Source organism: Bradysia coprophila, unplaced genomic scaffold (assembly GCF_014529535.1).
Source record: "Bradysia coprophila strain Holo2 unplaced genomic scaffold, BU_Bcop_v1 contig_494, whole genome shotgun sequence".
Lineage (NCBI taxonomy): Eukaryota > Metazoa > Arthropoda > Insecta > Diptera > Sciaridae > Bradysia > Bradysia coprophila.
The window spans coordinates 523,873-536,478 of NW_023503746.1; the positions used below are offsets into that span (position 1 = coordinate 523,873).

At 34.2% G+C, this 12,606-nt stretch overlaps 1 protein-coding gene across 7 annotated transcripts in view; it reads right to left on the minus strand.

Moving 5' to 3' along the window:
• LOC119082812 (kin of IRRE-like protein 1) overlaps nucleotides 1-12,606 on the minus strand; it is a 163,358-nt gene that overhangs the window by 68,404 nt on the left and 82,348 nt on the right. For all 7 annotated transcript variants that reach the window (XR_005088720.1, XR_005088719.1, XM_037192464.1 and 4 more), the window contains exons 3-4: nucleotides 9,204-9,345; nucleotides 1,464-1,672 (exon numbers count right to left, since the gene is read on the minus strand). Coding sequence is in view for 5 of the 7 variants with exons in the window: in XM_037192464.1 (XP_037048359.1) it covers nucleotides 1,464-1,672; nucleotides 9,204-9,345 (351 nt within the window). In the remaining 2 variants the exon portion in view is untranslated. The remainder of the gene's footprint in view (nucleotides 1-1,463; nucleotides 1,673-9,203; nucleotides 9,346-12,606) is intronic.

Sequence of the window (12,606 nt, forward strand, 5' to 3'; positions counted from 1 at the left end):
CTATTTATTGAATAGTATTCAAGCGAAAGTTTACATTCTTTCTACATGTTCGTACGCACTGAATTACGTAGTAACGTAAGAGAATTAATCAAATAACAATAAACGTTGAGAGCGTGATGATTGGCTTCCAAAAACTTTTGAATATATATTTGACAAACACAATTAAATGTTTGCAATGAAAACTGCGACGCGTAGAGGAAAAAAGTATCGTAAAAAAATATACAAAAAACGTCACGCCTCTGAATATTTCGAATATTTTCAACAACAAAATTCAAAAATTCAATTTGAAAATATATATTTTACTGAGGAAGTTAATGGCAACTCAGATTAAATACAATCCTGTTGCCAAATTTGAAAATTCTTCAGTTTTATTCAGTTTAATATAAAGAATAATGCAACATGGACAGATGTACAATTAGGAACAGAACAAAATATCATATTCACATATCTTCAATAGCAGCATTGGTAACGTCGACAGCAGCAACATAGTCAAAGTTAAGCATCATTGGTCGCGGTTAGTACTTGGAAGGGTGACCGCTCGGGTCACAAAAATTTGGAAAAAACTTAATTTTTTTTTTGCATTTCTATATAGTATGCAAGTGAAAACCATTGAGTATCTATATTATAGTTTTAAAAACTAATTTATTCTTCAAACGCCATTTCGCAGAATTTTTAAATTTGTACAATGTACCAGGAGTTTACGCTTCAGTCGTATAATGTACGATTTTGCAGTAAATGTACGTCTGTGTGAACCATTGGTTCTGTCCTCGCTATGTACGAGTGAGTGGTAGCTGGATGTACGTCTCAGACGGTATTTTTTTTCCGTGCGTGGTCCAAGCGAAAAGTGATATCCGTAGAGTGTGTGTTGTTCTTATTGAGGCTATTTACAAATAACTATTGAAACGAAGCCCGTAATATAAAAGTGCCCGAAACCTCTGGTTTTATTTAAAGTATAATAAATTTATAGTCTCCATGGTAGACGTTCATGATCCCTGATAGTAAACTGCTGAGTCGTAGATTAATCAATATTTCAGGGGTTCAAATCTGGTTTACAATATCTGTGAGGAATTTTTTTTCAGTCAGCTTCTGAATTGTCAACAAAAATCTAAATCAAATAAATAAAACAAATGCCTGCCTCTGAAACTCAAAGACAATTCATTCCGATCTGAGCTATTTTCGAAGAAATATTTAATTTAAATTTCTCGAAATATAATTTGTTGTTTTTTGAACCATTATTTCACTTATCAACAGTAATTTCATTCCACGGAATTATTTCATCAAATGAAATTTTTGGTAAATTTAGCAACGAAATGAATTTTTGTTTTAAACAAATTCTGGAAATTCAATTCAATTTAAAACATAAATTGCAAAATTCATTGAGTCAATTTTGTCTAAAAACGAAAATTTTCCATTTTTGTCTTCCAAATTCAACCAACACATTTTTTTCATTTTTATACACTCACCCAGTACGGTTAAATTGATTCGCCAGTTTCGAGTTGGTGACTTCTGAAAATCCACACGACACCGGTACAATCCAGCATCGTCACGACGAGCCTGTCTTATTCGTAACGCTGGCGGATGACTGTCGTAATAGAAATGTGCTTTGGATTTCAGGACATCGTGATCAGCCCAGTGTACGGCTTGCTGGAGCGGTTTACCTCGTGCATCGAGTCTGTTACGGAAAAAGAAGGAAGAAATTTCGCTTAGTATGCGGTTGAATTTAAAATGTGTATCTGTGAGTAAGGAGGATGGAGCGAGGGAGGCTAATTTATTTTTCTTTTACTATAATTACATTCAATTTTAGTCGTTCTACTCGTGGATTTATTTCCCAAATATACCTTATCCTAAGAAAAATGCGTTACCAAGTACTCAAAAAGTCAGTGATGCAAAGATAAAAGGAAAACTTACGATGTGTATACACCCCAAGTTTATGCAATTCTGTGACGGAATTGCCTCTTTCCAATATTTTAATGAGGAAGATTTTTACACTGAAAAAAGAGTGTAACTTTACGCTGAGAAAAAAAAAACTTTCACACTTTGAAACTCAGTGCTAGACTGGCTACCAAAAAGCCCTGCGAGAAAAGGCTATTAAAATTCGAAAAAAGACCATTTTTCATATAAAAATGAAAAAAGCCCTTCCGGAATCACCCTAATTTCTTGTATGACCTCTGGTCATTGAATATGGAATATTTTATCCGCTATCCGTCGAAATACCTACGACAAACCTCATCCACATCGGCCACTTTTCATACCCTGAACGGCCAAAGTGCAATGCAGATGTTAACAACAACAACAAAATTTGCAACGTGCCCTGTTGCCTGTTAAAATAATACCAATATATTAATAAGGAGACTAGTCATAGATACATGTACGTGAAAGTTGAGCGAATCATGAGAAAAATGTAACTCATTTTTACATGGACAAAATTCATTATTCTTATGATTCGCTAAACGTACCATGCATGAAGTTAAGACTAGTCACCTTACATTGTGAATATTTTTGGCAGTCTCTGGTGAGATGTGGCAAATGTTAACGGAGTTTGTTGTCGCCAAGAGCTCGTTCAGAAACTCTTCGTTAAGTTTCACTGGTGAGGATTTTGACACTTCTTTCATATAAAATATGTCAAAATCTTCACTTTGGGTAACAAATTTTTAGTTCCTGAACGAGTTCCAACATTTGCATTGCAAGGAAAAATGTTACAGTTCGAATTCGGACATCAACACACAAAAATTTCACTGGGGTGACGACTGCCAAAATCCAGAACAAAACGAACATACAGCCATGCACATTTAAATGTACCGTCATATTTTGCTTACTTCTCTCATTTCTCCACATTTGTTTTTTTCTGGATTTTGACAGCGGTCACTTCAAAGAGGTAGGTGTGTGTTTGTGTTGAATTGGAACACTCTATAGTCTCTCAGGATTGCAACAGTGCCCCTGGCACAGTTGGTAAAGACAAGATTTTTTTTTAAATATAATTATTTCCCGTGTTCTTTTTTGAGTGATGAGTTTCACTCAATGAGCTGTCGATTTTTTATGTTTTCTGTTACTTTTCTTGAAGAAAAGACGATGTAGCTCAGTATTTTTTCTGTCTTTATTTTATGCCAAATATTTCGCGCATCGCATTGGATGGCATCTTCAGTGGCTGTAAAACATACATAATTCTTATCACTATTCACAGAATCAGATCCTGTTTAACATTTTACCTGAATTTCACTGATTTTACAGTTTCGTCATATAAATTATCACAGATTCTTCAACTAACATATAATTATTTCATTGTGCAGTAGCAACGAAAATGTATATTTAACATGGTAGAGCGTTAGAAAAATTTAAGGTGATTTTTTCACATTGTGTGGCCAGGGCAATATTCTTTGTGTCGGATATTGTACGGTTCCATGTTTTGGCATAGAAACAGTTCATTTCGTGATAGAATTTCGTTCTATGTAACACGAATCGTGTGCTGATATATTATCACACACGATGTATTGTGAATCTTGGCTTCGCCTCGGGTTGACAACCGACAACCATTGCGATATAGTATACCATCATACGATTCTTGTTGCATAAATAACTATATTTTCTTACAAATCTGATGTACTTATTGCGGTGAAGTCTCAATGTAATATATTGATCGGTGTCGTTACAGCCATAAAAAAATCCAAATGGCATTAAGAAATTACTTTTAACACAACAACAATACATACAGTGATCAAATTGAGATATCTTCATTTCATTTCATTTTCGGTTCTGAAAATATACTTTATTGATCTTTCGTTTCCCGATTCCATGTTATATAACACTCAAGTACAAACCAAGTACACCATCAACTTTTACTTATCTTTCCATTCGGAATGTGTATGGGTTGGGTTGGGTTGGTTGTATATATATCTGTAGTATAGACAGTACCGTCGTCAATAAAATAATGTATAAAATAACATAAAACATACACACCAGTTAAAGATATTCGTCGACGAAGACGACAAGAAAAAAGAAAATATCACATCAAACAAACACAAAATCCATTTCAACCCCGACAAAATTCAATTTTTCAATTTTCTGTGTGGTAGGTTGTTTATCTTGAAAATGTAAATGCGTTTCTATTTATTTATCTTATCGAAAATATTGTAAAGTGACAAATGAGCCCTTGAGAATGAAGCTATTCAGCAATATTTCATTCTCAAAAATATTTTTGTTTCGGCGCGGCGGCATTATGGCAGAACACAGAAAATGTTAAATTGTTTTTGTGTTACACAAAAATTCAAAGGATTGTTTTATAAGGAAACTTAATAAATGATTCCCTGCTTTGGAGTATGGTGTGGGAGGATGAGTGTGTACCTACTACTACACAATACACAAGTTTAGCTGAGGGTTTTCTTTTGCTTGTTCTGTTCGTTTATGTATATAAATAAATATAAGGTAGCGCAGAAAAAGATAACGAATTGAAAAATTGCTGCATGCAAGAATTCATCGTTATATGGACGGAACGAAAAACGGATGGGAGAAAATTACATGCCATAAACGTTGAGAAATGTATTATTTTTGGATCAATTATATTGCTGTATATACTTGAAAGGATCGGACGGAATGGACGGAATACGGAATTCAATATTTCTTTTTGTTATTACAAAGAACAAACGTTGTATGCATTGATGTGTAGTAATATTTACCTCATTGCTACTCATAATAAACAAGGACAACCCATTTCCTCAATAAACTGGAACAACGGGGTATAGAGTATACAAATATGATGAAGAATTTGTGTCGTTCAATTTAACCTTTTAAATGGTTGATCGGTGACACATATTTCTATGATATTGATTTATTGTCGTCTAGACGAAAAACCATTTACAGGCTATCGGTGTCAAAGTTTTGTCAAGAATCTCACATGCCTTAAATGCCGATAAACGTTTTTGCTGTCCTGTGACATATGTGTACAACTATCAAACGTATCAATATTTAATTGTATGCACGATTGGCAATTAATCCGATATCATGTCGGAGACGTCGGTGACACAAAAACAATTTCTGTTTATCCTATTACCATAAATCGTCCACGTGCATATTCAATCTCTGTCAAGATTTCATCGAAAACAGTAAAACATTCTCATGGTCATAGTCAGTTCGAAAGCTACTAAATAAAATGCTAATGGGACATAACGACCTCAAGTGTCGTTTATAGAATATGCAGATTAGCAGTACCTTACTGCATTTTGTGCTGTACAGATCCAATATCCTCAAAACATTTTGAATTGTGTGAACCGGTGGTGTTAATCAGTCTTAGAATTACAAATGAGCCTTGCAAAGAGAGTAATTTTTATGACCCTCAATAAATAGCAGAATCAACCCGAATGAAACAATTGAACCGTTCTAAATGGAGGAAGAGGAGGAGAACCGCACAAATCTGCAGAATGTGCCAAGAATTTAATGTGACCATCGAAGTGAATAATTCGGTGATGTAGCACAGCTATGAGAGCCGCCCGTCGAACACGCCGGCACATTTGGTTCGTCCTGTCTTCGTACTCTGTATAGCTGCTGAAAAGAAGACTCATCCGGCTATGAATGCTTTAGTAGCTTGATGAGGAGACATAAATCTAAAGTTTTGATAGCAATGATTCCCGGCACTTAGAAGCTTTTAGACATTTCAGGAACGGCAGGACGCCAAAACCCACACTTTTATGCAAGGAAATTAAAAAAAAAAGCAAACTCAGGAGGTACTCAGTCCATAAAAAAGGTACGGAACAGGTCATTTTTAGCTGAACCTGATCCCAACCGGCCGTGTGTAACATGGCAAACCTAAACAATTTCTATTAAAATATCAGGTTGCATGATCAATATCGTCGGGAACGGTATTATCGTTTTTTGAACGTTATTATCGTCGAGAAAACGATATTATCGTTATGGGTGATATTGTCCAGGATGTATTATCTTTGAGTATTATCTTCGAGTAGACTAACTTTGCGCAGACCGCAGGAACCGAAATTCTTCGGGAAAATTAAGCTTTTCGTCTGAATGAGAGTTATTTTCCTTTTAAGAATTGTTTGGAATTGTTTGAGATCCATTGGAGTTCATCATGAGATTGGATCACTTTCTCATTAAAATTATTCAAAAAGAATCTTTGATTGACGTTCTTAATTACTTAAGACTTCGCTTTAATCAACCTTTTAATTTGTTCACAAACTTGCTCTACTCTAACTTTCGGCACGATAAATGTACTAAACGATAATATCGATTTGGGTGATTGGGTGGGTCCAGGAAAATATTATCGTCCAGATTGTTTAACAAAAAAATAAATTTAAAACGATATAATCACTCAGGACGAAATTATCATCCATATTTATTATCGAGGGGTCACCGACTTCAAAATAATCCCTAAGGGTCGGATATTATCGTGCCAAAAATTATCGTCCGTTAAACGATAAAATCGTCAAAAAAAAACGATAATATCGTCCCGCAGAGATGTTCATCCAGGAAGATCTTAACGTTCCAAAAACGATAATATCGTCTAGAAAAGTGATAATTTTGAATGATAATCAGATCAGGCTTTCCAAGTCGACTATGATATCACAAAATTTTCCACGCGCCGGCATTTTTATCGGCTCTAATGTCTGAAGTAATACTAATCAATTGTATGACATTCATGACGTTTGAATGCCTTTTATACCTTCCCATATCATAAATAATTTAAATAAAAATGACTTCGTATTTTCGATCCCAAAGCCAAGGCAACTTTATATTGTTTCACATAAATTGTGCAAGTCATGTGAAAGAATTCACACAGATAACAATAAAATGAGAAATCCCAAGAAATAAATTTAATAACACAATCATTTCTTCAAATAATAAAGCTTTTCCCCCGAAAAACTTTGGTGTGTGCACAGTTATACAGCACACAGTTTGGGAATGATATTCGAACTAAAATTTCATCTATATCCTCTCTCCTGTCCATAAACTTACACATAAAAACAATAAAACTGTCAGCCAAGTTAAACTTTTCCTCAGTTAAAGTTTTAAAGAAATGTCTAAATCAACAAAACTGTCACAGCTAGCAAAAATATATAGATTTCCTGTGTGGGTGTTCAAAATGTTTGAAATTTGTTTTTATACGATCCCATCCTTTTTGATGTGCTGATGGAAAGATAGATATGTATCAGCAGAGAAAGTTTAGGTAGTTCCACAGAATTTTATAAAGTTTGAAATCAATGTACGATTCCGGCAAACAGACAAATAGAGTGTTGTGTCGCTACATAATGAATACTACGGTCGGAGTGTTACATAATTTGTACCCTTCAACGTTGATTTAATACAGATAGAGGGAGAGGGCTGTTATACGTAATGGAATGTGGACTTTTTGTGTATGCCACAAATAGAGCAACGTGAAAATGCAATTCACTCAAATGCAAACAATTTATTCGATGGCCGAATCGTTTCTAGGCAATCATCGTATACATTATCGTGACTATTTATATATTGGGTAGTCATTGGATGTCATTTTCTTGCTATAATATCATCGTACTATGTAATATACAAACTGGTAAAAGACATTCGATATCCAAACAACGAAACAATTCAGTTTATTGCAGTGATATACAAACAATGGAAGTACTACAGGCAATGGGACGAAACTATTTTTATTATAGAAGTTGTAGTGGCTCTCATACAAAATACTTACGAATTTGTATAGAGACGTTGAACAAATTTTTTTTACGGAATTTAGGGTCTATACCACTTCAAGATAATTGTCTCGTCTACAGACATCACAACATCCGGTAGAGATGACTTGCAATAATTTGAGTGGAGGTTTTTCCTACTACCAAATGCTTAGTGTTGAACATTTGTCACGAAACAGAAACGATACCAATTGAAATTCCAATAACAACACAAAACGTACTTCAATTGCATATAATATGTTATATCGATTTAGCACGTTGTTGAGAACCATGTAACAGTTGAGAATTATTATTTTAGGTGTAGATGTACTTGAATTTTACTGTGGATGTTCAAACCGCATCTGGAGAGGGATTACGGCATCAGTTGTCTTTCACCGAAAGAGTACGATTCACTATTTCACTGAAAGATGTCGCTGCAAACAAAGCCAATGTCAACAAAAAATAGTTGATATTCTGCCACGGCAGAGTAAAATAAACTGTAACTTTACTCTGTCGTGATTCTACTCGACCGATTTTAGTCAAATCTGATAGAAGTTGACTGAACTTAATCAATATGTCAGTCGAAGGTTACAACCACTCAATCTCTGACACAAAATCATCTGTTAATGACACACTAAAATAATCCACCAACTAATATATATAACAAAATGCAGGTCAAAACATATGAAGTCGAAGATTTCGCACCAACCATTATGCGTTATCTCAAACAAAAGAAGTAAAAGATTTACTGATTATATGGCAATACGTAAGCCATTCGTGAAACATAAAGTAATTTTCTCAATTGTTTATGAATTTTAACACTTCTTTTGGTTTATCATCATCCCGATGACGCAACCTGAGCTGAGTAATCGTAAGATTGTTTTAGGTTTATTTTGCGCTGTGTGCGTAGGTATATCAACAGTTTATTTTCGATCACGGTAAACATAAGAGCAATGGATCCTTTGCAAATTTTTAGACTACATTTAGGCGGAAAAACATTCGTTTTTTGATGATATCTCTGAACCAAAACCTTCTTTTTTTTAAAGTAAAATCCTTAAAGCACGTAAAAATTTGTTACTTTTGAAGGAAAAATTGGTCACAATGAGGCATAACACAATCTGCAAAGGTTTCTCCATGTGGGATAAGTTATCACCCACAAACCAATTAAAAACAAAACGTTGTTCCTAACTTATGATGAGAGACCTTTTTTAGCGAGCTCGATTCCAGAACTCGCCTCCAGCTCGTGCTGGAAACCTCTCGTTCGCTAAAAAAGCCCCTTAGCATGCGTTATGAAAAATATCTACTATTCTCATCAGGCTATGTCAATAGTGGTACTTGATACAACCGTCTAAGAACACTATACCAATTTGCAAACGAACAAGTCTAGCGAATTATAGTTGACAAGAAATTGACTAAGAGTAGTTTGTTTTGAGCGCCAAGATCAGAACTTGAAATGTAACCGATAGATTGATTTTCGTACCTTGTTTTACTCAGGTATTCAAGAGTATTCAAGATGTTAAGTCTGTCAAGTGTATGTATGGTTGGTATACTTACGTGTATATCGGCTTAAGGTTTCCTTCCTTATACCAGATCACCAACGTCACCTTGTCTTGAATTAAAGTGGCACTGGCAGGAATCAAATCACATGGTAATGATACTTCAAGTCCAATGGCTGTTTGCACCTCGGATAACGGACCTGTAATGTAAATAAATAAATAAATAAATAAAAAATCTTGAATAAATATTTGGTTATATGATTATTGCGATATTTAATTGTTTGGCCAAATGAAATTTTTACGATCAATATTAATAAAAGCACCAACTTTACACGAGTGGCACAATATACCAAGAAAAAATATTGGATATTATGTGTATAATATACGGCGAACGAAAAAAAAACATAAACGTAAACTATGTATAATAAAATTAATAACATAGAATTTCCGATAAATTATATTGAAACACGCCTGTGTCCTTTACGTAACGTGTAGTCATTGAGTTATATATTTCGATTAAATTATTATCGAAATACCCGGAACAATATTATCGCTTTACTATAACTATTCATTATTATTCTGTAAATTACTATTAAGGGGTGACTATAAAATAAAAATAATGTGAATATTATAAGCCCCAGTGCAAACACTTGTAAAACTTGAGTGAGATTTTCGGTTTATGGAACGGTGAATAATAAATCAAATTAAAAGAGCCCCGGTATCCATTCAACAACAACAGAATAAAAATGAAATTGGGCTATATGTGGCTACGCAGAGTAAATAATTCAAAAATAAATCCAAAATATTTTTTTTTTTCATTTAATCCGAAAAAAAACAAATTTCAGTTTATACAAATAATTTGATGTTGTATAACAGACGATGTCTGTTGTTTTTAAATCGAAATAGAATATTAATTTGGTCCAAATTATGCGTTTAACTTTTAGCCACATGAATTACTATTAAAACTGGATTTACGCATTGAGGTACACACAGCTAAAATAAAAGCCGCTTATTGGTCACAACTTTGTAAAAAAACATTTTATTTATCAATTTAGCAATAAAAGTAGGGTGTATAGGATTTTAAATAGTTTTTTTTCCTTATTATTGAGCCGGAGGCGAGTTCTGGAATCAAATTGTGTCGGCATTGAGCGACGAAGATGCGATAATCTAACACTAGACAAACAAAATGTTTTTGATTGTCCTGGGTTCAAAATTGGCTTATTACCTTACCATGGAAAACAAAAGAATTGGTTTGTGTCTAATTTTTTTTTTTACAAAGCTAATTCGATGTACCAAATTGCACCAAAAATACACCTAAAGCAGCTATGTAAAAAAAAAATTGAGAGACATGTCGTAGAACAAATTTTTGCTCAGAATAACATCGTTTATCGATAAAATATAAATAAACGCCGGTAGGCACCAGTTCTGTTTAATCACTTTCTGAAGAATCTTGACAATGTATTAGAAATGTCGCTATTTTCACAAGTCGACTATGGGGAAGGATCTAACCGAAGACTAAGCAAAGCGCTTTTGAATTCGTTTTAGGTCCTAGCACTCGGATCAGAAGTAAGTTTTTGGGTAACCTTCAGAAAAACTAAATTTTTGGTAAGGGGCACCGTATACAAATCTCGTTATAAAAATGGAAAGCAACGCTTTCGTGTGATTGTTCACCGCTCGGCTTCGCCTCGGATCAAAAAACTTCACTCGGCATCACTCACTCATTCCTATGACTATGCGAACAAATTCAACGTAGAAAAGTGACGACATAAATGCGTAACGAAAACAGATCGCCACTAGCTACAAGCGACGCAAAAGAGACCTAAATCAAATTTTTCTTTTGTTAAACTGTCGGTAGGAGGACAAAAGAAAATTTTTAATTAGGTCTCCTTCGCGTCGCTATGTGTAGCTACAGTAAGAAAAAGTTTCTATTTGTTTGAGTGTAAATCTTGAGGCCGGACATTGATTTTGCGATTAGGATAGCAAAAATATGTGATTTTTACATTGACAGAAATGAGGAATGTTGGTTTAGTCTTGCGGAAATTTTGTCATAAAAAACGGCATTTGTTAACTCTCGAGTGTAACTCTATGTACATACCACATCTCAACAGACCATGGTGACAAGTAGATAACTGAACAATTGGACGTAGAATATACATTTTTGCATGTACACATTTAGCGAATTATAAACGAAATGAAACTAAGTTTTGTCGCTTAGATAAAGCTCAACTAAATTTCCAAACTTTACATATGTTACTTGTTAGATTGTTCGGTCTATAGATTCTCTAAATTCTCTATGGAACCAGCAAGCATTTCCTGACCTACCACCTACGCAAAACTCGGATTTACATTGAAAAAAGGAAAACCTTTTGGCGTAAGTCCGCTACACCCTAGTAAACAGCAAATATTTTAATTGGAACATTCGATTCAAACGAATTACAATTTTGCTATAATACGCTTCAATAAAAGTTAGTCGTTTAACTCATAATGAATTCCCTGCCGCTGAACCTGTGAAATATGACAAGTATTTATGTTTATTTATCATACAGCTGTAAATATTTGGACATTTTACAAAGCTAAATCCCTTCTTATTTTTGTAAAATTCAAAATGACATATTTCATGCCATTCACTATGAGATAGGGTTATTGCATCGTTTTATGTATATATTTTCCTGTGAAAATTCCATTTTCAATTTCATACATATCTTGTTGTGTGCTTATAACACAGGCCACCCGTTCCATCGTAAAGAAGAGACGATAGGAAGAAGAAAAAAGAAAGTAACCTTTATACCTTCTTCCATATTGAAACCTTTCAAAATTTATTAAAACATAACAAGCATGTCTCATGTGTGTGAATATTCGGGGGGGTATAGCAGCGTTTTGGGTTCTTATTTTAGCAGAAGCTTTTGCCTTTTATACGATATTTTCGTTATACTATGGTATTGAAGAGAATGTTTTCGCGCAAGGCACTCAGATATCTCTCTGTCTATCGTTGGTGCCCTTTTCTTACGGTAAACACGTTTATTTCGTATAATTTATAGAAAATAAGAACGGATTAAAGTGTCATAAATAGTCACGCACAATGAAATATTTTTGCCAATATAAATATGGATACACACCTTAATCATTTCGGCTGAGCTGTTGTTTATACCACCCTCACATGACATAAATTCCGTCAGATTATCAATATGGGGTAATTCAAAGTACACGTACAATCTATTAAATATGGTATGTGATCATGTGTGTGATGAATTCGGTTTTCGGTCGTGAGAATAATTCGATTCTTGAAGAAAACCAGACACAAAAAAAATAAATTTATTGAGATAAGATACGGGGAGTAATGTCGTGTTTCGGAAATTGAGTAATATTTCGCTTTTGGAGAGGGGGATTCGATCGAAGTATGTTATTATGTTTCAATATCTCGTTCAGCCTCATTCACTCACTCGGCTGACAGTTATTGAGTC